Below are 25,207 nucleotides of genomic sequence, written 5' to 3' on the forward strand. Positions count from 1 at the left end.
ATTGGATAGTAATTCAGACACAATTTTTAACAAGATCGGTCAAGAACTCTCTTAGTTAGAGGGGGTCAAAATTTTACACTTTAGTTTAAATGGGCCCTCTTCTTAAATTTTTTTTTACTCAAATGAAAGCTTAGGTCCATTCCTTTAAGAGCTTTTTGGTCTCTTAATGGGATGCGAGTGGGAAGTATCAAAATAAATGTTTTAACACACCCATTGTATATCTTGAGTTACAAAATATTTATTTTGATAAGAGACCAAAAAGCTCTTAAAGGAATCGACCTATGCTTTAATTTGAGTAAAAAAAAATTTAAAAAGAGTTTCAAAACATTTATTTTGCTATATATCCCACTAATCAACAAAATAGGTCTTAAAGGAATATACCCAAGCTTTCTTTTGAGCAGAAAAATATTTAAAAATATGTTGAGTTACAGTTGAGTTATTACTTTCAGCTCGATCAAAATATTGATGGTTTTAAAATACAATTTTCTGAAAATAAGTGTATTCTCTTAATTGAGGCTTTGCGATAAGGCAATAAATCTGAACAATTTCTGCCGTTTTAGATTTTTTTAAAACAAACTAATTTGCTCAATTTGTTATTATAACTAAGAAACTACTGAGCCGATTAAAACGCAATAAATAGCGGATTAAAGGTTATGTAACTTTAAACGTTTCTAAGTTTATTTTTATAATATCGGACTAACCCTTTTTAAGTTATAATAAATTATGTGAAGAAACGTCTAAAAAAATTCACGATTTTACCAAAAAAATGTACACGAATTCACTTGAAAAATACAGCACAGTTTAAGGCACTCAGTTGATTTTTATTCGAATAGCGTCTCTGATAAACTCACTAACGACTGCAATATCTGCCACTATTTATAACACTGCCATCTGCACTCTAGATTGTTCTTCAACTGTCAAAGCTGTTATATTCGAAGCCTAGAGCACACGCCATCTCTGGTGAACTTCCTACAATGTTATTTAACTGTCAAAGCTCGTATATTCGAATATACGAGTTGCAGCTAACATTCAGCGTTGCCATAATTACGATCAATGATCGACTCAAAGCTTTTATTTAATGTTAATAGTGCCCACAGATATGTTACAGTTTGAGAGGCACTGCTTTCAAATAGCATTATGCAACTTTAAATCAGCCGTTAAAATCGTTATATTTGAATTCAAGTACAATTTCGTAGCAATATATTTTAAGCTAAAGTTTCTTACAAACCAAATTATTCCCAGAGAACAGTATTATAGGAAAGCTGGCAAAAATGAAAAGAATTTTCGATTGCATACATTTTTTTCAGACTCATCTTCTAACCTGATCTGTTCTAGGATTTATTTTTGGGAAGAAACATCTGCAAAAGTTTTGAGTTTATGAAAAACCCAAAATTATCTGAATTTAGAGCAGCGAAATGCAATGAGCTCTCAAATGAGCTCTCTTGTTTTTATTTTCACATGTACGCAAGCACACACATTGTATAAAAACAGTCAGTCTCGCATGAGCATTGATAGAAGCAGGTTGTGTTACGATTTTATGCTTGTTTATTTCACTATTTCAGCTAGTTGTTTTTGTTTTTGCCAGAGAATAATTCTCAACTCATACAACTACAATATCTAAAAACTGTAGTGGTGTGAGTTTGCATTTCCCTGATTTAGAGCGATATTTTTAATACATTTTTGAAAATTAGAAAATTGAATTTTGATAAATTGTCATTTTTTTGCCATATTGTTATACTTTTCTTCACCTAATAATGAACTGATAACAAATACTGGTAAAATTCTTCTTATACATTAAAAATAATTTTACAAAAAAAACACATGTTTAAATACATATATACAATTTTTAAAATTCTATTCATATGTGTAAATACATTTAAGTCCATAAAGATTGATTCTTCTTAATAATTAATATAATTATTCCCTAAATAAATTAAATTAGTTTAAGTCCATTAGTTATTCTCCTCTATAGTCTAAATGTCGCTATACATTTTGTACTTTCGACTTGTAACTTTCCTGGGCCGATTGGAATAAAGCAGCGGCAGCATCCGAACTACTATCGTCTACTAAACTGCGTAGAAAACCTTTAGGTCTTTGCAATAGCAAATATGGATGATCGAATTCCACAGCCTGGCCAGCATCCATAACAAGAACACGATCACTATCCATAACGGTGTGCAGACGATGGGCAATTGTTAAGACGGTACAATCGGCAAATTTACTGCGTATGGTGTTCTGTATAAGGGCATCGGTGCTGGAAATAAAGTCTTAATTATAAAACTGAACTATTTTTAAAAGAAGTTTTAGCAAACTTACATGGGATCCACATTGGCAGTAGCTTCATCTAAAATCAACACCTTATTCTGTCTCAAAATTGCACGAGCCAAACAAACCAATTGTCTTTGACCCACACTAAAGTTGGAACCTCCATCTGACATGGCACAGCCTAAGCCACCCATAGATTTTGTAACATGTTCCTTTAATTCCACATCTTCCAAAGCCTGCCACATTTTCTCATCGCTATATTCTTGCAAAGGATCTAAGTTATAGCGTAGAGTACCCGAGAATAAAACCGGATCTTGAGGAATAATGGAAATTTTGCTACGCAAATCATACAAGCCAATTGTTTCAATATCTACATCATCGATGCGTATAACGCCCTCATTGTAAGCCAAACGAAAGAGTGACTGTATAATAGATGATTTGCCAGCTCCCGTGCGACCCACAATACCAACTTTTTGTTTGGGTTCTATGGTAAAATTTAAATTCTTTAAAATGCACTCATCATCGGGATTATATCTCAAATGGAAGTTTATGAATTCTATGCGTCCTCTGCTAGGCCAGGGACCTTTGGGTTTTACATGTTCTTCAGTTTCCATGGCAGGTTCTGATGGTAGATTTGTGTACTCCAAAACACGTTCCACACTTGTCATATTATTTTCCAATTCCGCCGATTGACGCATACCCCATTGACACATACCCACCAAGGCACACGACTGCAAAATGGCCAAACCCACATCACCACTGTTGAAACTTGAACGTAAAGCCAGGAAACTAAAGGTGACTATGGTTATGTAGCACACACACAGGATATCAATCCAGGCAGCAAAGGCACGATTCGAAGAGAAGAACAAAAACCAGGCCGAAGTATTGGTATTTTGATGATCATAAAACGCTGATTCTAATACCTTTTCACCCTCCAAAGCTCTTATAGTGGTAAGGCCCTGGAATGTTTGATTTGTAAGGGAATAGATGGGACTGCGGGCTGTAAGGGAGAAATAGTTTAATAATTTAATTCAAAATTAATTCGGGCTAATACAAAATAAACTTACAAATTGACTCCAAACGTTTTATATCACGACTGGTATTGACGAAAATTTGCCTTAACGATATGAGACCCAGAACGATTAACAGGGAAGGTATCAGCAGCCAATAGTTGACAATGGCCACTATGGCCATCACACCGGATATGTCAATTATGAACTGCAGAAATAATAATAAAATATATTGAAATAAATACTTGGGTTTAGTTAGAAGTACATATTTTGAGATCACATATAAGATGGATAATCATTTCGAAATGAAAATAATTTTAAACATGAAAAGATACAAATATTTTAAGAACTTGTTCTAGAATAACTAGTGCCAGAACTAGTGTAATCAGAATATTTTCAAATTCTTTAATGGTAACTTTTTTTCCAAAAACCTACCGTAGTTGTTGACAATTGAAATTAAATAAGAGTTGTAAAATATCACAAATATGAACCACTCACTTTTAGAAAAAATTCAAGGTTAAATAATAATGTCGCAGTTACTTGTAGAAACCATTCTGTAAAACACTATAGTAATACTTAAGTTTTTATACACTTCATCATGAGTGTATATATTCTAGATCATTCCAGATAGTGGAGCCTTTTATGTCTCTTGAAATCAACTTTCAGAAGACCTACAAAGTGTTCGGTTTAACACTTTTTTTACAAAAATATAAGTTAGTCATTCCGTTTGTAATTTGTAATTTTTATTATTATAAAATATTCGGACCAAATTTCGTATTTTTAGTTCCATTAGTTTCGCTCATATCATGTTATTAACAGCTGAAGTTCGCTGAGGTGGGTCAACGTATTTCCACATATCTTTGTTCATATATGTTTTACCGATTTTTCCAAACATTTTTCAGAAACTAGAAACATTAATAATAAATTTCATACCCTTAGAGGCCTTTTATTTTGGCTCTATCGCACTTAAAATTCAGTTGATGAAAAAAATTCAAGTATTTGTCTTAAATTGGTGGCCACCACTGTATATATGGATTACTAAGACATTAATATAGACAATATGGATATCTAATGATAGATATTTCAAAGTCCATTGCAGAGATGTATATAAGGCTAGAGTAAAAGTTTTTTTGTCATAAACTCTTTTTAAAAAAAAAATTTTAAAAATTAAAAATAAAATTTTTTTTCAAAAATTAAAAAAATGTTTGAAAAAATTAATTTAATTTTTTTTTTAATGGAACAAAAAAAATAAATTTAGTTTAAAAAAAATTAATTTTAAGTATAATTTGGTGAAGGGTATATAAGATTCGGCATAGCCGAATATAGCTCTCTTACTTGTTTTAACAAATTTTTTTGCACCAAAATATGTTTTCACTAATTTCACCAAACAATTTTTCGACAAATATAAGATTCTGAATAGTAAAATATTTCATTGGTTCTTTAGTTTAATCTAGAACTAGTTATTTCGATTAAATAACGAGAGCTAGCTCCGTAATGATTCTCTACAACAAGTTCTGAATGTAAAAATAAGTAAGAATGTATGGTCGGTCAAGCCCGACCATATAATACCCTACACTAAGTAAAAGAGCAAAAACATTTTTCTTTTAAAATTTCAATAATTTATATTTTTGAGTGATTTTCGGAAGTGGGCCTTATATGGGGGCTATGACCAATTATGGACCGATCACCATGAAATCAGGTCGTGTGATTTGTGTCTATATAAAAGTTAACTATGTTGAATTTTGTGTGTATACCAACATTTTTAAGCGATTTATGCACGTTAAAGTGATTTTCGGAAGCGGGTCTATATGGGAGCTATGACTAATTATGGACCGATCGTAACAAAATTTGGTGACATGAATTCTGTATATATAAAACTTATTTGGAGCGCAATCTGTGGAGAAACATTTATAATTTAATCATTTATGACAGATAAAGCCCAATTTCCGAAGGACATTTGTATGGGGTCTAGGTGAAATAATGGACCGATTTCAGCCAGTTTCAATAGGCTTGGTCCTTGGGCCGAAAAAATAATATGCACCAAATTTGAACGAAATATCTTCAAAATTGCGAACTGTACTCTGCGCACAAGGTTTACTTGGACAGCCAGCCAGACGGACGGATGGACGGACATCGATCGGTATACTTTAAGGTGTTAGACCAATATTTTTTGGCGTTACACACATCTGCACAAACGCATTATATCCTCCCCACTATGGTGGTGTAGGGTATAATTACATACAAAAACAAGTAAGAGTGATATATTCGATTTTTTACCCTTCACCAAGTATACTTTAATATAAATATTAACATCAAATATTTGAAGAAAAAACATTTTACAAAACAAATTTAGGAGATGAAAAAATTGAAAAGAAAAAAGTTTGGGTGAAAAAAAATTTGGTAAACAATCGTAACACAACATCCCCGTGCAAAAGCTTGTAAAGTATACAAAGGTGATGATTTTATCGTTTCAAAAAAGTCAGAATCAGTTTCTTAAAGCAGTTGTAATAACAAGAGAAAGATATATAATGTTGGTTACCTAATTTGTTGTGTGTTAAAGTAAAAGATGGGTTAGCCGGCCATTGATGGAATGTAAGCATAAATGTGTAACGCGGATTTGACATACACATCCCTACGGACAGATGGACGGACATGGCTAGAACAACTTTGCTGTCTATAACAATACACAAAATATATACTTTATGGGGTCGGAAATAAAAAACTTTGGAATTACAAACTTGTAAATATCCTGGCCACTCATGGTGAATGATATAATCATTGGTCCCAAATCCAAACTAGAATGTGTACTGCTTCCTAGAACCAGTTGTGGAAGTAACATATTTTCCCGATGGTATTTAATATTACCGATTTAAATATTACTTAAAATTATACTTCAATAATTTTCCATAAATTTTTAGCATATCTCTGGCTTGAATTTTCATTTAAAAGAAATTATATTGAATTGCTTGAATTGTACTTAAGATCTATCGAAATTCATTACACTTATATATATAGATCGATTGGAAAACGTTCGATTTCCAACACACTTCTGTATATTCTTGTATTGAGAAAATTGTTTTTAAATATCTATTAAATCATAAATTTGTCTTACTCACCGATATACAATCAATTAAAGTACGTGGTACATCCACATCCAGTGTACGAATATCTTTCGAGAAACGATTCAATATACGACCCGAAGGATTTGTATTGAAAAACAGCATAGAAGTGCGAGTTATGGCACGGAATAGCAAATCATGAAGATGTAATGAAATCTGAAGACACATGCGATAGAAACCAAAAGTACGAAGAGTATAAACGACAATGGTGGAGATCAATATGATCAAATACATAATAATGCGTTCATAACGCTCATCACTATGACTGTCGTAATTTGATTTTTGGGTTGTACTATTGAATACAAAATCTGTCTTATTATTAGCTGCCAAATAAGTAGCATTATTTTCACCTAAATCTGTGTTGTTATTAAATGGCATCAAAGCTATTTTTTCTTCCCAAATTACCCTAAAAATAGAAAACGAATTAGTTTATAAATCTATGTAAAATTATTTAAATATACTCACCATCTGGATAAGAAATAATCCATACTGTTCAACATGAAACGCGTGCATATGAAAAGACCAATTACAGTTATGAAAAAACAAGTATTATTCAAGGCCTTGAAATATGTTAAATACGTGTCAAACTTAACAGAGCCACCGGCCTGGGCTTCCTTATTAAGTTCCTCAATCTCTTCTTTTTCATCTACCACCATATCATGCAAATCAAAATCTGTACTATTTTCAGAAGCCAAACGAGATCTATGTGTTTTAAGACTTATTTCATCTTCTGAAACCTCATCAATATATTCCAAATCATCATTGTCTTGGTTTTCCTTTTGAGATTGAGCCAGGAACTGAAACTGTTTGGAGTTTTGTAATTCCTGATAATTGCCCTGGGCAGCAATGCTGCCACCATCCATAAGAATGACATGTTCCACATCGGCGAGATATTGCAATTGATGTGTCACCAATATACGTATTTTATCGTACAGAAACTGATTGATGCAATAGTCCACTATATGTTTGCCCACATGAGTGTCTACGGCCGATAGGGGATCATCCAAAAGATATATATCGGCCTTGCGATAAATAGCTCTCGCCAGGTTTACTCTCGCCCTTTGGCCACCACTTAAACTTACACCACGTTCTCCCACCATTGTCTGATCACGCTTGGGCCATAATTCTACATCACGCTCCAAGGCACACACCTTCAACACCTGCTTGTAACGCCTATCATCATAGTCCTCCACAAATATTATATTCTCCTTAATGGTGCCTTCAAATACCCAGGGCTCTTGGCAACAGTAGGAGATCTTGCCATTGACTAGAATTTCTCCCGACTCTATTTTCACTTCTCCCAAAATGGCATTAAGTAAAGTAGATTTACCTGCTCCCACTGGACCCACAATAGCAGCCAATGTTTCCTCTTCAAATGTGGTAGTAAAATTTTGTAAAGCTGGTGTCTTCATAGAACCCTCGGCTCCCTGGGTTTCCCAAGTAGCCAAAACATGGCGCATCTCCACGCTTTTCACTTTAGCCTGTACATCTACAGTACGCTTGTTGTCCTTTAAGCCTTTTAGCAATAGCTCCTGGGCAGATTTTTCATGCTTTCCATTTCCATTTTGATTATGAATATTCTTATGATACAAGTTCGTCTCTTCCGTCTGTCCGTCTTCATTATACAGCAAAAATGCATTACATCTCTTAATTGAAATCCAGGTTTCAGCCAAAAATATCAAAGACATTGGCCAAAATCTTACCATAGACTCATTGAGCATGGTAAAGAACGAGGAAATGGTAAATATTTTTTTGGCCGTCAAGACATCACCAAAATAGATGTAGGAAATCAAAGCCAAAAATATGGAAATGGGAGAGATCATGTAGGTACAATTTAAACTGGCATATACATAAGAAGAGCCTTTAATGGCATTCACTTCCTTGCGTCTGACAAAACTTATAACCCGGGCAAATGATTTTTCCCAGGCATACATCTTGATCACCTGAATACCTTGAATAATTTCATTCATTAGCTTGACACGCCAATCGGTTCTTTCCACAGTCTTTTGTTTATAACCAGCTGCCTTTTTAGCACCCCATGCTTGCAAGGGTATAAAAGCCAACAAAAACGAAATACCAACTACTGCCGCCCAGCCAATTTCACGATACATTAGATAGCCTATGATTAAAGATTCAGTTGGACCCTTCCACCAGTCCTGTATAAAGCACAACGCCGCATCAAACACAGACAAATCGTTGGCCAATATATTAATAGCTCTGCCACGTAGACCATCATCACTGGAATTCTTAGAGATTTGCAAACATTTACGATATATCAAGCCAGACAGGGCCACACGAATTCGGGTGCTGGTCTTAAATGCATAGAACAGATATGGCTGCAGAGACATCACCAACAGCAGGGAACACAAGACAATACCAGCGGCATATGCGAAAGCTTCCTTTTCACTGACATTAGTCTGACCAGCAGCAAAAAATGACACTAAGCCTCCCAAAAATAATGGTTGCAAGCATCTATAAGAGTTTATTTGTAAAAGTTAGTATTGAATTTATGTTTCCTAAGTTAATTACTTCATTACTTTAGTGTTGTCTCTAACAATGCACAGAAAAAGCCAACCGGCAAGAAGCGTTTTCCATAGGCTTTACATATCACACGTACAATATTTGGATTTGGCTTTGTTCTCTTTTCTTCTTCCCACAATTTACCCAGGAATTCAGTACCATCTTCACAGTCTAAATCACGGGGTATTTCATATAAGTCGGTTTCTTCGAGTGATTTTGTCCAACCCAAACGGAAAAGGTCTGTTGTCCACCTGGAAAAAAAGTTATAAAAAAAGTCATAATATGAAATGAAATGTTAGTTTCCTTATTAGTTTTTATTTAACTTGCAGTAATTGTTTGTATGTTTTTCTAGGTAATAATTTTTAACTGAATTGTGTACCAGTTCTTGTAGCCCGAATAGGCTGAAATTTGTCATTCATACATACCTGGTGACAATGCAATATTGAAATTAAAAATGATAGAATAATGTATCCAAAGAAGCGTTACTAAGAGGGGAAAAACCTAAGTCTGTAGTCAAAAAGCTAAGTCGTGAGAATGTATTATGTATTATTTTCGTTTGAGCAAAATTAACGTGTTTCGGCAAAAAAGTGTTCAAAAGTAAAGTGGTTCGGTCTGTATTTAATCGGAAAATCAATGTTAAAATTTCAAGTATTTTGATATGTTAAATTCTCTCAATGGTATGTTGAATTCACATATCACAAGTACGTCTGAAGAGAGTAATTATTGTAACTCTCAGCTTACTCTCAGTTGCGCCACTAGTTGTATCCTATGTTAAAAACTTTCATACATTTTGTTGCTCCATATTGTTTTTTAACATGTTTTCGAAAATTCGATTTTAAATTCGTAATGTTTTATATCATATAATTTGATTCAACATTACTAGTTCTAGAATGAGTATTTCCAAAACCTCTTCAGATTATTTGATTGCAACCATAGAAGTAGTGATATGCCAACTACTTCTAGACTCCGTTCTAGAATGGACAGCCATCCAGCTAGACGGACGGACATCGTTAAATCAACTCAGAAAGTGATTCTAAGTCGATCGGTGAACCAATATTTTTGGGCGTTACAAACATCTGCACAAACGCTTTATACCCTCCCCGCTATGGTGGTGTAGGGTATAAAAACCAGATTTATCCAGACTTTCGTTTAACGTTTAATACTTAGTGACATTTTGCTATAAGAATAATATATTGTTGTCACATTTTTAAACATCATATTTCCATTATTTGGGTTTGAGCGAATAAATTAGAAGTTTATCGACCACAAACAAAAAATAAACAAGTAAGAGAGTATGGTCGATTAAGCCCGACCATATAATACCCTACACTAAGTAAAAGAGCAAAAACTTTTTTCTTTTAAAATTTCAATAACCCGCACATGAATTTAGCTGTAGCTACCAAGAGAATCACATATTTTTTATCGTTTAATCATTTTTTTTAACTGTGGATCAAATGACGGGAATTCCCGCGATGACGGGAATTCACGCATTTAATTTGTCAATGATATATGTAGCAGTGTATAACAAATGGCGGGAATTCCTTAAGGACGGAAATTCCCGTCATTTAGTTTTATGAAGTTTATTTAGCTCCCAGAATATAATTGCGGGACATGCCGTCATTAATATGAAGAAAAAGTTTTTTTAAAAAGGTATCTTTTATTTTTTATTAAAAACTATACTTTTATGCTAACATTAAATGATAATTTTAAATTAAAACTGTTTTTTTATTGAAAGCTTGTTTCTGGGAAGTGCTGAGTACTCAAATCTATTGAAGGAGATTCTCCTTGTGGCTTTAGATGACGTCCTTGATATGTAATTCACGAGATCCTTGCCTTAAAAAAAGAATTCCACACAGCCATATCCAGGATATGAAACAGGACATTTTTATACCATCTAATAGTTTTTCTTGGACTAGAATAATATGATAATAGTTGGTCGGATCGATAAATTCCTCCCATATTTTCATTATAAGCAACAATGTCTATTGGTTTCATCTTCTTGTGGATACTTCGATAAGACATGGGTGATGTGCTGTAGTTATGGATAAAACATCGCGTTTGTCCTTCCATTTTGTAACGTAAACATTTCCAGTTCTTCTCCAAATCATTTCTCCCTTCTTTAGTTTTTTAGTGGTTATACATTTAGGATTTGGCTTGCGATTAAAACTTAAGGTACCCGTGGTGTGGGTTTTGTAATGAAGTAGCGTTTGAGACAATTTAACGCTGTTGTAGTAGTTATCCATAAATAAATGATGGCCACGGTTAAGAAATGGATCCATAAGTTTCAAGACTACAGTTTTTGTTTTCGATCCTATCGTATCTTCAATAACTTTTCCTGCACGTGCCGTACTTGGCACGTTTCCCTTTATTGTATTGCTTAAACGATAGTCTTCCATTAAAAGCATTAGAGACTCATCTAAGGACAATTCTTTATTAGGTCTGTAGTTATTTCTAAAACTTCTTAAAATTAATTCAAAAGCGGTATTACTTTTTCCAGCTTTCCTGTCCATTTAACTTGCTCATATGACTCGTGGTAACTAAAGCACCTTAGAATTAGCTGGAAACGTCTTCCAGACATAACAGCCGCAAATACTAGTTGGTAGTAGAATTTATTTTTTGAAAACATTTTTTAATGGATGGTTTTCTGTTCTGGCCCTGTAGGAGGCACAAGCCCAAAAATTTAAGCATTTCATCTTTTGATGTTTCAGGAAAAATTATTTTAGGTCGCTTTCTTGTCGACGGTTTGGTATCATTATTTTCCAATTTTTTTTCCATAAGCATTGCATGAAGAAGTCAACAAATTAATTATGTTTTCATCAAAAAAATTTTTGAATACCATTAGCGGAGTTGCGTCATTTTGAATTTCGCCACAGACGCCCCCTGATTCGTTAAATGGAAACGATGGTATCGACTTTGTATTCTCATGCCAAATTTCATCAGATATATGTAGATATTGATAAGAATCTTCTTGATCAGATTCATTTAGCTCACCATTATCATCGCTTATATTGCCGGTGTCGTTGGAGCTTGAATATCCTGTTAAGTCACCATCCAATGACATTTCCTCTTCAGAATCTTCTAATATTTCAGACACCCACTTTTGCAAATTTTTATTTTCCATTTTTTAAGAAAAATACGTTATAAAACCGTTACAAAAATTATTTTTTATAATTTTTTTATCAGTAAATTAGTTTATCAAACTGAAACTCAGAAACTCAACTAATTTTACGTACATGTATTTCTTATGGACGTTTGACGGGAATTCCCGCAATATATTTTATGGTGGACGTTTTTACACAACAAAAAAAACCAAAAACGTACATCTTTCTCCCAAACATTTTTCCAATAAGAATTTGTTGAATTGAGTTTTGTTTCTCAGAGTAAGTATTTTAGCACTATAGCACCTCTCACTACGTCCAAAGAAAAAACAAAAATCAGCTGTAATAGTTAAAAAAATTGTTATGAATATCAGCGGGAATTCCAGTCATTAGTTTTTTTAAGGACTAGTGAATGACGGGAATTCCCGCATTAAAGCCGAAAGGGATAATTTATATTTTTGAGTGATTTTCGGAAGTGGGCCTTATATGGGGGCTATGACCAATTATGTACCGATCACCATGAAATTAGGTCGTGTGATTTATGTCTATATGAAAGTTTACTATGTTGAATTTTGTGAGTATACCAACATTTTTAAGCAATTATGCACGTTAAAGTGATTTTCGGAAGCGGGTCTTTCTTACTTGTTTATTATATCTTGGTTGTTATATATTGGTCAAATTCACAATTTATAATTTGCATCATTGGTACATGGAGTGTTATTAGTATTAACATCATGTTTCTTTGAAAGCTCAACATATAACTTGATACCAAAAATACCCAAAAAATTAGTGTAATTTTTACATTTTCAATATTTTTGTTTAAACGGAATTTCAAACCAGTAAACAATTTATTTTTGATTCTAATAAGTGTTGAATGAATATTAAAAATGTTAAGGGAAAAACTGTGGTGTATGCTGATGTTTGTAAAGCCCAAAAGTTTAATTCTAAACTAAAACTAATCTCAATTCTAACCTGAAATTGACTAGGTGTCTGTTTAAATTTTAAGATAACATTTTGGTACATGTAGGTACTTTTTTGGACCCAATGATAAATAAAATTCAAATAAATATTGAAATTTAAAAACTAAAACTGCTTTTGAATATATAGGTTAGGGTACACAAATTTGGGATTATACTTTTTTATTTATTTCAAATGTAATGATGTTTCTTGGTCAGCCAAATTTACTTACAAAAGTTTTTCGCTTAGCAACTAAAATAATTCTGAAAAACACTGTAGTCATAAATCTTTGTCACATTCTAACTGACAAATGATACAAACAATATCATATACTTTCATATTCCAAAAAGGCTGTTAATGCTTTTGTGTTCAATTTAAAACAAAATACTCGTTTAATATTTTATACAAAAAACGTGTATAATAATTAAATTCTTCCAGACATTTGTTTATTCAAAATAATTAAAAAACTTATCAGTTGTTTTTTTTTAAATTTTTAGAGAACATTTTTGAATTCATATTCGTAAAATACCTATAAGACGGAATTCATAAGGTGCAGCATTAGGTGGAGAATATTTTCTTATTTTTTTTTTATATAATTTTCACTAGTAAACACTTGTTGACTTGCAAATCACTTTTTTTTTTTGGGTGTTAAAAAAACATAATTTGTCTATACATATTTGATAATGTTGTCAAATGCAAAATATAATTTTTTTTTACTATCAGTTGCCCATAAACTTACCAAAAACTCATGCGAGAAAATATATTCGCTTTAACATATGGATTCTGTGGACGTATAACTTTTTTTCTTGGACGATTCATTATTTAGCGGTGGTTATGAGTTGGGTGTGCGTTGAAATTGAATAATACTTAATTATTATGGGAATATTTTTTTTATTTTGAATTTAAAATATACTTTATGTTTATTAATTTGAATTAATAAAACATTATTAATCACTTTGTGGGTTACACATTAATTGAAATTCATTAAATTGCCACTGCCATCATGATAAAAAATTAAAATATAAATTAATTGTGTTTTATTTTTTATTATACAATTTTTATTTTTTTTTATTTTTTATTATATCTCTTTGGTTTTTTATTTCAATTTCAATTTAGTGCTTCTTGTTTCAGTTTTACTTTTGAACTAATGTCTCGCCGAAATATTTAATTCTTTTTAAAATTATTTTTGCCAACATATAAACAAGAATGATTGAGCGGACAGAGAATTCAAAAACAACTCAATTGTTTACATTCCACACACTCGTAAATTTTATCATAAAAATTTCAAAGAAATTATTAATTTCATGAGTACTGACGTACGACCGATAGTACGTAGAGCTGATAACCGATAATAATATTGCATATACATATGTATTTATTTATGTAGGATAATCAGCAATCACCATAATATTGGGTGGTAAAAGGTGTACATTTTTATTTATTAAACTGAAAACAAATTCACTCCAAACAATTAAGAGAGCTATATTCGGCTGTGTAAGTTATTTGGGGGCTTCGAAAAGTTGATTTCAACAAACAGACAGACAGACGGACAGGATACGGACAGACGGATGGTCAGACAGACGGACATGGCTTAGTCGACTCCGCTATCTATAAGGATCCAGAATATATATACTTTATAGGGACGGAAATGAAAAATGTAGAAATTACAAACGGAATGACAAACTTATATACATATACCCTTCTCACAACCTCGATTTTTGACCTATTTTTTTCTATATCTGGATTACTAAGTCATTAATATAGACAATATGGATATCTAATGATAGATATTTCAAAGACCTTTGCAACAGCGTATAGAAGACCATACTAAGTTGGACCATACTAAGTTGGGTCAAAACCGGAAAAAATATTTTTTAACCAGAATTTTTTTCACCAAAAGTATTTTTTCGCTAATATTAAAAAAAAAATGGAAAAAAACAAAAAAAAATTTTGAAAAAACAATTAAAACAAGTAAGAGTGCTATATTCGGCTATGCCGAATCTTATATACCCTTCACCTTTGTTGTGGATGCATTATTATTTTTTATAACTAGTATATATGTATGTACATTGCCCACTTTCAGCGTACAGCATCCTAAATTTATCAAGAACACAAAAAACAACAACGCCAAACGAAACAAAACACCAAAAGAAAAAACAAAAACAAAATACGCAAGCCAATGAAACCAACACACATCCAAACATACGTTTAATTGTTTAAAAAACAACAACGCCAAAAGAAACAAAACACAAAACAAAAAAACCAACACACAACCAAACAAACGTTTAGTTGTATAAAAAACAACAACAACGCCAAAAGAAACAAAACACAAAAAAAAAACAAAATACGCAAAGCATGCACATCCAAAAACATACGTTTTGTTGCTTTTTTGTCAAAAAAGCCAACACACAACCAAACAAACGTTTAGTTGTATAAAAAACAACAACAACGCCAAAAGAAACAAAACACAGAAAAAACAAAATACGCAAAGCATGCACATCCAAAAACATACGTTTTGTTGCTTTTTTGTCAAAGCATGCAATACATTGTGTTTTTTGATGAAATTTTCAGAGGTTGTCTCGGATTTTTGCTCATATCTCCGTTATTTATGGACGGATTTTGCTGATTTTAAATAGCAAAATTCTCGAAAGTATGTCTGACAGAATTGTTGCAGATTTGGATCCCGGAGATATCTGGGGCCTTCAGAAAATTGATTTCAACAGACAGACAGACAGACGGACAGACAGACAGACAGACAGACAGACAGACAGACAGACAGACAGACAGACAGACAGACAGACAAACAGACAGACAGACAGACAGACAGACAGACAGACAGACAGACAGACAGACAGACAGACAGACAGACAGACAGACAGACAGACAGACAGACAGACAGACAGACAGACAGACAGACAGACAGACAGACAGACAGACAGACAGACAGACAGACAGACAGACAGACAGACAGACAGACAGACAGACAGACAGACAGACAGACAGACAGACAGACAGACAGACAGACAGACAGACAGACAGACAGACAGACAGACAGACAGACAGACAGACAGACAGACAGACAGACAGACAGACAGACAGACAGACAGACAGACAGACAGACAGACAGACAGACAGACAGACAGACAGACAGACAGACAGACAGACAGACAGACAGACAGACAGACAGACAGACAGACAGACAGACAGACAGACAGACAGACAGACAGACAGACAGACAGACAGACAGACAGACAGACAGACAGACAGACAGACAGACAGACAGACAGACAGACAGACAGACAGACAGACAGACAGACAGACAGACAGACAGACAGACAGACAGACAGACAGACAGACAGACAGACAGACAGACAGACAGACAGACAGACAGACAGACAGACAGACAGACAGACAGACAGACAGACAGACAGACAGACAGACAGACAGACAGACAGACAGACAGACAGACAGACAGACAGACAGACAGACAGACAGACAGACAGACAGACAGACAGACAGACAGACAGACAGACAGACAGACAGACAGACAGACAGACAGACAGACAGACAGACAGACAGACGGACATGGCTTAATCGACTCCGCTATCTATAAGGATCCAGAATATATATACTTTATAGGGTCGGAAATGAAAAATGTAGAAATTACAAACGGAATGACAAACTTATATATACCCTTCTCACGAAGCTGAAGGGTATAAAAAACAACTCGAAAAAAAAATATTTCCAAAAAATTAAAAAAATAACTTTGGAAAAAACTAATTTTGTTTACCTAAAAATATTTAAAATTTGTATTTTGAAGTATAATTTGGCGAAGGGTATATAAGATTCGGCACAGCTCTCTTACTTGTTAGTCTCTCAAATATTTACCTAAAAAGTCGATAATAATTTTTTAACTTTTATTTGATCTTTATTTTTCAGAAAGCTTAAAAAGCATACGAAACTTAACTGAATGATAAAAAAATGGTGAGTTTAATATATTTCTAAAATTTTTGTCATTTCTTAAAATTTTAAAGAATTTTTAATATTCGTTTTGAAAAAAGTTATTATTATAATTAATCTTCGACTTGTTTCTAAAGAACAATAAGTACGAATTAATGTTTATAACTTTATTTAATGATCGATACATTTTTCAAATTTCGTCCATTATTCGAACCAATAACACTATGCATCAAATGAAGGCTTTTGGAAAAACACACGATCATTGATTGAACTGTACTACCAAGGTCTAGTAAAACCCTATACTCAGTTTGGCGATTTTGATGTCCAATTTATTTTTATGGGCCTCCAAAGATTCTGAAATTCGGTGGGGCCTCAACAAATGGTGTCATCAATTTTTGGCCAACAGCTAATTCAAACTTAGTGCTGCCGCTTAACTATATATGGCAATAATATAGCTAAGAGTCCACCAAACAAATTTTATAAAATTTTTTTGCCAAAAAAATAGCTGTTTCGTGTTATTTTTTGGAAAAATATAGCAATACATTTTGTTCACTTTTTTTTGAAATTACTGAACAACTCCTGTGAATATATCAATTAATGTATTCAATCGATTTGTCAATATTTCAATATTTGGCGGTTAACTGTTCGAATAATTTAAAATTGACGATTTTCAAATAACGAATAAACCGATTAATTTGTATCGATTAACCGATTAACCGAAATGTCTTTTTTTTGCACTTTAAACTGAATTATTTTTTAAAATTTAATTTCCTAACTCGTGCACATTCCCTTCTAGCAATAGTTTTTTGAAGTATAGTACGAAAACTGAAACTAAGGAATTTGGAAATGACATTTTTTCTAGAATATTGTATGATGAACTTTGTGATAATGAGTTGAAGGACGACATGGTAATAGACGAAACTAAAGACACTACTGAAATGAGCCTTTAATCAGAACTTAACGAAACTATTAAAGTATTAGAAATGTAAAAAAATATGCTTAGAGAAAAACTAAAAAAGAACTGAGAAACTTTTTATCAATCAGTGAGATAGTTTTTTCAAGTCAAGTTTAATTGAAACTAAAAGAAAATCGTTTAAATTTGAAGCATTTAAATTACATTTTTTTTAAAAAGATTATTTCAAAAGATCTCCCTAAAATCGACAAAAAATTAACTCACATGTGTATATTTATACCCTACACCATCATAGCGGGGAGGGTATAATGTGTTTAATGCTAAAAGTATACCAATCGACTTTATGATTCGACTAAACGATGTCCGTCCGCCCGTCTAGCTGGCTGGTCGGCTGGCTGTCCATGTAAACCTTGTGCGCAGAGTACAGGTCGCAATTTTGAAGATATTTCGATCAAATTTGATAAATATTATTTCTTTGCCCCAAGGACCAAGCCTATTGAAACTGGCTAAAATCGGTTCATTATTTCACATAGCCCCCATATAAATGTCCTTCCGAAATTGGACTTTATCGGTCATAAATGTTTAATTTATATATGTATCTCTACAAATTACGCTCCAAATAACTTTTTTTTATATATACAAAATTCATGTCACCAAATTTTGTTACGATCGGTCCATAATTAGTCATAGCTCCCATATAGTCCCGATTCCGAAAATCACTTTAACGTGCATAAATCGTTTAAAAATGTTGGTATACACACAAAATTCAACATAGTTAACTTTAATATATACATAAATTACACGACCTAATTTCATGGTGATCGGCCCATAATTGGTCATAGCCCCCATATAAGGCCCACTTCCGAAAATCACTCAAAAATATAAATTATTGAAATTTTAAAAGAAACATGTTTTTGCTCTTTTACTTAGTATAGGATTTTATATGGTCGGGCATGACCGACCATACTTTCTTACTTGTGTTATTTATTGTTTTGTTTTTTATGTTTTTGTTCTTTTTATTAACAAAATGCTTATATAAGTATACAAAATTCGTGTTTTTCTTTTCAATTTAAAAATAAAATAGAAATTATTCGGTTAATCGAATTATTTATTATTAACCGATTAAATCTAAACCCCGTTTAATTATTTGCTCGATTAACCGATTAATCCAGAAATCCGATTAATTGAATACCCTAATATCAATGCAATCTGAATGTGTCTAGGTACTCTGAATAGCTCACAAATATCATTTTGTACCTTTTTTTTGGCAAACAATTTATACAAAAAAATTGTATCGTATTATTACTATACACAATTAAGCGGTATCACCAAGTCTGAATTAGCTTTTGGCTAAAAAGTGATGAGGCCCCACTGAATTTCAAAATCTTTGGAGGCCCATAAAATGAAAATTGGTCACCAAAATCGCAAAACTGAGTATAGGGTTTTACTACCCTTTGGTAGTAGAATCGAACTTATACTATCATCACGTAGACCTTTCTGGCAACAGCAATCTCTAGAACAATATTTTCTAGAATTTATTTCAACACCAACTATTTTCTAGAAACTTGCACATATGCACTAGATTAAACTTCATCAATAGAAACCGCGCTGGCATAAATCAAATTCCAAATATGTTGAGATTATCAAAACATAAATATTCTATATTTATTTACTCACCATGCAAAAAAAAAAACACACGTGAAATTTCTTAAACGATTGCTAATTTTCTTTTTTATCAATACAAAATCCGATTACTAATCGATACAATAATAAATTCGAAAATAAACTCATTCACAACTAAAGCATTTTGCAGATAGTAACACGCCTTTGAAAATAAAAATAAAAATTGTTAACAATCATGACAAGCATTGTTGCGATGTGCATTGCCAAAATTTGTTGATTAAACATAAGTATAAACTTACTATATTAAGATTGAAAAATAAACTAAAATGACATGTTGAAATATGAATGTATATATGAATGCTAATATAATAGTAATATTGAATTATGAGTATTATATTTACTGTACATTAATCTGCAATTGGTTTTAGCCGAAGTACTTATTGCAAAACTTATTCGAAAACAAATAATTTAAATATGCACGTAGCCATTGTTATCTACATGCGAAAATGGTTTGAGGAGAACAGAAAGTCAAGTTTTCAATGTTTCCTGCTTCCAATTGGAAATATTTTGAAATAACCCAATATATAATTGGCCTTTCTATGTGAATATAAATAAACTAATAAAGGTTACATAAATTAATGTCCTAAATATTCATATTTATAGCTGCTATAGCTTCCCCTATATACAATTTGTCATATCTATTGGAAGTTGTCATGCCCACTAATCCAATCCCGACCATTTTCAGTCAAACTATGTAAAATGATAAGGGAGCTATTCCAACAAATTTTGAACAATATCGTAATTATAGTACTCCAGACTTTTAGAAATAACTGTTTACTTTGTATGGAAGGTGACTCAATCCCAATTTTGATACTTCCCATTTCTTACTTAAACTTCATGCAGTGATACGAAATTGATTCATATAATTTTTGAAGACTTGTACAATAATAAGGGCAACATTTTAAGATTTCCACTACTATAGTTCTCCAGATATTCGAAAATAACTATTTACTTTGTATGGGAGGATCCACAACCTCTGTTCCGATCCGTCCTAGTTTTGGTTAAACTTCATACACTGATCAGAAATTGATTCGTATTTAGTTTGATGACTGTCACAATTACAGTTCTGCAGATATTCGGAAATAACAATTTAAATGGTATGGGTGGTGCCACGCCCATTTTTCAGCCAAGAACCGCAAAAGTGTAACGAAGTAAATTTCGCGAAGTTTTGCGGCTTTCACAATTATAATAGTTCACCATATTCACAAGTTATTTCATAATAACTATTTACTTTTTGTGGGAAGTGCAACTCCCACCAGAATTTTCAATATCAATTCCAAGGGGATCGGTCTAGTGGTTTAGGCTTCTATAATTCACTGACAAACAAATTAACAATTAATTAAACAGACATACATACATTAAGTTTTATTTCATTTGCTTCTGGATCGTTTTAGTTCCATGACCGTCAGTCTGATGAAATCAACTTTCCCAAGTCCTCATAGCTTTCATATATGATTGATACATCAATTTATCCGCTATAGTCCAACTTATATTGCTATTTAAAATTGAGACAAAAAAACCTCGACTACCTCGATTTTTCAATAAAAATTATTTTCAAACTTAATATTAGAAACCGAAAATAACGGGTTCACTTTCATTTTAATGGTAAATTCTCATTCGCAGCCATTTATAAATAATTTTTTGTGATATATCACTGAAAGAGTGATTTATTCGAGAACATTTTAGGTTTGGGGTTGAGAGAAACAGAAAAGAAACAAACACAAATAATCTGGATGAGTGATTTGTAATTTATTTTTTTCGTAAAGGTCAGCTTGTGACTTTTATTTGCGAATATGAAAAATAAATTGCAAAAATGCATTTGATGCAAATCAACGATTAAATATATAAAATTTATCAAAAGATTAATAACAACTTAAAAAAAATTCTCATTTCTGTTACTCAGACTTCATACTAATATATATATATATATAATATTTATATATAAATAAAAGAGAAAGTAACAGTTATTAAAAAACAACAAAAACCAATAAAGGTCATACCAAACCATTTAAATAAAAATCATTTTATAACTGTTATTTTCAGTGATTTATTTTTATCACAAAAATATAAATCACAATTTGGGTTTTTTGGTATATGGACGAGTTATTTTCGATCTCTGCTTAAAATATACTTTGGTAAAGAGTATATAAGATTCGGCACAGTAAAAAATTTATGGAATTCGGTAAGTTGAATACAACAGAAAAACGGTCAGACGGACATGGGATATAGTCTCAAAAAAAGTTGACTTTCAGAAATTGTTTCGCTGATATTACCTACACGCAGAGAAAAAATATAGTTGGGCATGGTTACTGTAACCATTTCAATATTGTTACAAGTTTTTTAACAATATTATAGTCACAGTAACCATTTACATGATTGTGGTAACCATAATATGGTTAATTTACGATTCACATGATTGTATCAACCATGTATATGGTTACAGTATGTATTCTCTATGGTTACATAGAGAATACATATAGACCGGAAACTAGAAAAAAACCCAAACAACAAAATTACTCATAATAATCACATACACGAGTGTTGTTTTTGTTTTCACATAGTTGGTTTTACTAATACATTCTCAGCACTTAAGTTTTTTGACAACTGAGTTAGGACTTTGATAGCAGAGTTTCCGATCTATGTGTATTTATCTATGCCCATGATATTAAGTTTAATGTATAAAATATCTTTCAGTAATATTAAATGTGGATTGGCATGGCTGACTATGGTTTTGGGTTTCACACAAGCAGAGCCATTCTAGTGTATAATTTATCGTGCTCAATAAAGTCGTTTGTATAAACAATTATCCATAAATGTACACAAGATAATTAGCTTCTCAAATAGGTGACACATAATCTAAATATTGTATTTCATTTGAAAAATCAACAAAAAATATTCATTTAATAAATACAAAGTAAATAGCGGGAGAATATGGGAAAATATGAAAATTCTATGTCAGTTAAATATTTATATACTAAATGAATAAGGAGGTAAGGTTTTATTTTTATTTATTTTTTTTAATATATTTATGTATATAATTTTTCAGATAAGGGTTTTCTTTTTATGAATAAGTTGATTACATTGAATGAGCAATTACTATTACAACTATTGCCTATGATTCGTTCTAATAGTTCTTATCAATTGTTTTTGTTTTTATTTATTTTACTACATCCTCAACACGTTTTTAACATTCACATGTTAGCCACTCGACAATACTGATAATAATCTTGTGTGTGTGTTTTTTTTATTTATTAATGAGCTGCTGCATACGCTCTATTATCAAATACAAATTTAGATAAGAGCAAGCAACAGCATGCTCATTGTAAATACTGTAGATATGTGAGTACGGAATTGTTTTTATGAGATCATTTGAGTTTTTATTTTGAGTACAAAACAAGCTAATTGAGAATATTTGAATTATCGATTGAGTAGTCTGTTAAACTGAGGTTTATTATAATCTTCACTATGAGTGGTAATGGTATATATCGCAAACCCAGTTCAAAATTAATTTTTTTTGGTTTATATGCTGAAACTATGGAAAATACACTTATTTATCTATAAAAAAAAATATCAGTGTATTTTTTTGTTGTTAACTGTTGCTAAGACAATAGTTATGTCTCAATTTGTTGTTTCAATTTGTATATAAAAATCGAGAAAATCTACCAATAAATGGCTGAAATATAAGGACAAAACCACATCCTCGATATTTTATCTATTTTTTTATCTACATATATCTGTATAACTATGCAATTAATATATATAATATGGATATCTAAAAACACAGGGCAATAAAATCGAAAACATTTTACAGGGTTTTTAAACAACTATAGAATTTTGATGTATTGTGTACAAATATAGTCCAAATTTTAATTACTATGTAGAGGTTTTAAAAGAAAATTTATTTAAGTAAAATTGTGAACTTTTTTAGACGTTTCTTCACATAATTAATGATTACATAAAAACGATTAGTCCGATATTATTAATATAAACTTAGAAATTTAACATAAATTTACATAATCTTCAATCCGTTTATATATTGCATTTTAATTTAGTCAGTAGTTTCATATGGTTGCTGAATCAAAGAAATCCGAGCACAGCTTTACAAGATATGAATACATAAACTTAAAAACTTAGTCGAAATTTGTGACTAAACTCTCGAGTTTTAATTCAACTCAAGTTTTCCATAGTTATATAGAAATGGAAAATAATAAATTATTTGTTTAATCTCCAAGCAAGCCAAAAATAAAAGTATTATTTTCAAGGTATTAGGTTCAAGGTAAAATATGTTTTCAAGTTTATAAAACTTATAACATAAGATATGAACATTTTTAGTTGCAAAAATGTTTGTAATCTAATCATTAAACAATTTTAAATAACTACAAATTATCAAACACTTAAACTTTAATCTGTTGTTATACTGATTGGTATTGGGTAGAGAAATTTAAATTATGCTGACTTAGGGTAATGAGTTCAGGATACAATTTATTTTCATTTAATTGAATATTTAGTACTTTTTTAAGAGAAACCTTTAAATTACTTCATATAAGTATTATTAATATAGATATATTTCAAATTCCAAAAACGGCGTGATAAAATACTAAACCTACAGTTATTAACTGGGCGCATATAACATTGTTAGCTTTTATTTTGAGACGTTTGTACAATGCAAATTTATTCAAAGTATTGGTCAGTGTTAGCTATGTCATTTTTACATCTTTCTGGCAAAATATGGATTCCGAGCCAATCTATTCATCTTTTGAGGCCAAGAAGGAATACTGTCAATATCGGATACTCTGTTCATTGTAAATACCTTTTAACACGTATTGTATCTTTATTGCGGTTTCACGTCTGGCCGCATATTCTAGGCATTTTTCGGCAAATGTTCGCTTCAAACGAATCTGTTGCGCTCGGTGCAGGTTCCCTATGATGATCTGGACAGATTTCGGCAGCTCATAATAGATTGGAACCTCTTGCTCACACCAAATACATTACCTTAACACCAATGGGGCTTCACAAACGATATCTTACGCTTCGGGTTAATGTAATGATTTGGTGCAAAAATTATATTATTTCATAGCGTTGAAACATCATTTCGGATATGCAAGATCTTATTTCAAGATCTCTCGACTTCAATTCGTATGGTACCCTTCTTTTGGATGAATCCTGCCGTTTTGAAATTGATGCTTAAGAAGCTCCCAATGATTTTAAAACAATCTTCATGGAGTAAAGCCAATATAATTTTCCGACCCTATAAAGTATATATATTCTGGATCCTAAGCCATGTACGTCTGTCTGTTGAAATCAATTTCCTGAAGATCCCAGATATCATCGGGATCCAAATCTTTCGAGAAGTTTCCTATTTAAAATCAGCAAAATCGGTCCACAAGTAGCTGATATATGAGGAAAAAATATAAACAATATGGATATCTAATGATAGATATTTCAAAGACCTTTGGAACGACGTATATAAGTCCACAGTAAGTAGGAGCTACAATGGATAAAATTCGGAAAAAATATTTTTCAACACGAATTTTTTTTCACCAAAAAAAAATTATAATACAAAAATTTTTTTTTTTTAATTTAAATTTAAAAAATTTAAAACAAGAATTCGAAAAAAAAAATTTTCCAAAAAATTAAAAATAACAAGTTAGAAAAAAATTTTTGTTTACCTAAAAATATTTA

General features: G+C 31.8%; 1 protein-coding gene across 1 annotated transcript; it reads right to left on the reverse strand.

Annotated features, from left to right (window-relative positions):
* Nucleotides 1-1,830: 1,830 nt before the first annotated feature.
* LOC135954658 (probable multidrug resistance-associated protein lethal(2)03659) lies at nucleotides 1,831-13,805 on the reverse strand. Its single transcript, XM_065504873.1, has 7 exons — nucleotides 13,709-13,805; nucleotides 8,932-9,165; nucleotides 6,860-8,866; nucleotides 6,392-6,800; nucleotides 3,333-3,483; nucleotides 2,317-3,265; nucleotides 1,831-2,254 (listed from the first exon to the last, which is right to left on the reverse strand). Exons 1-7 carry the CDS (start codon nucleotides 13,786-13,788, stop codon nucleotides 1,984-1,986), a joined length of 4,101 nt encoding a protein of 1,366 aa, XP_065360945.1. The 5' UTR covers nucleotides 13,789-13,805; the 3' UTR covers nucleotides 1,831-1,983.
* Nucleotides 13,806-25,207: the final 11,402 nt, after the last annotated feature.

Source organism: Calliphora vicina, chromosome 3 (genome assembly GCF_958450345.1).
Source record: "Calliphora vicina chromosome 3, idCalVici1.1, whole genome shotgun sequence".
NCBI classification, from domain to species: domain Eukaryota; kingdom Metazoa; phylum Arthropoda; class Insecta; order Diptera; family Calliphoridae; genus Calliphora; species Calliphora vicina.

Bases quoted from the DNA above. Each gene is read 5' to 3' on its own strand.
- LOC135954658 (XM_065504873.1), bottom strand. From the start codon at position 13,788: ATGAATCGTCCAAGAAAAAAAGTTATACGTCCACAGAATCCATATGTT. The intron at 9,166-13,708 runs GTAAGTTTATGG...CTTTTTTTCCAG, and splicing joins TTTTCTCGCATGAGTTTTTG to GTGGACAACAGACCTTTTCC. The intron at 8,867-8,931 runs GTAATGAAGTAA...AAACTCTTATAG, and splicing joins TTGTTAGAGACAACACTAAA to ATGCTTGCAACCATTATTTT.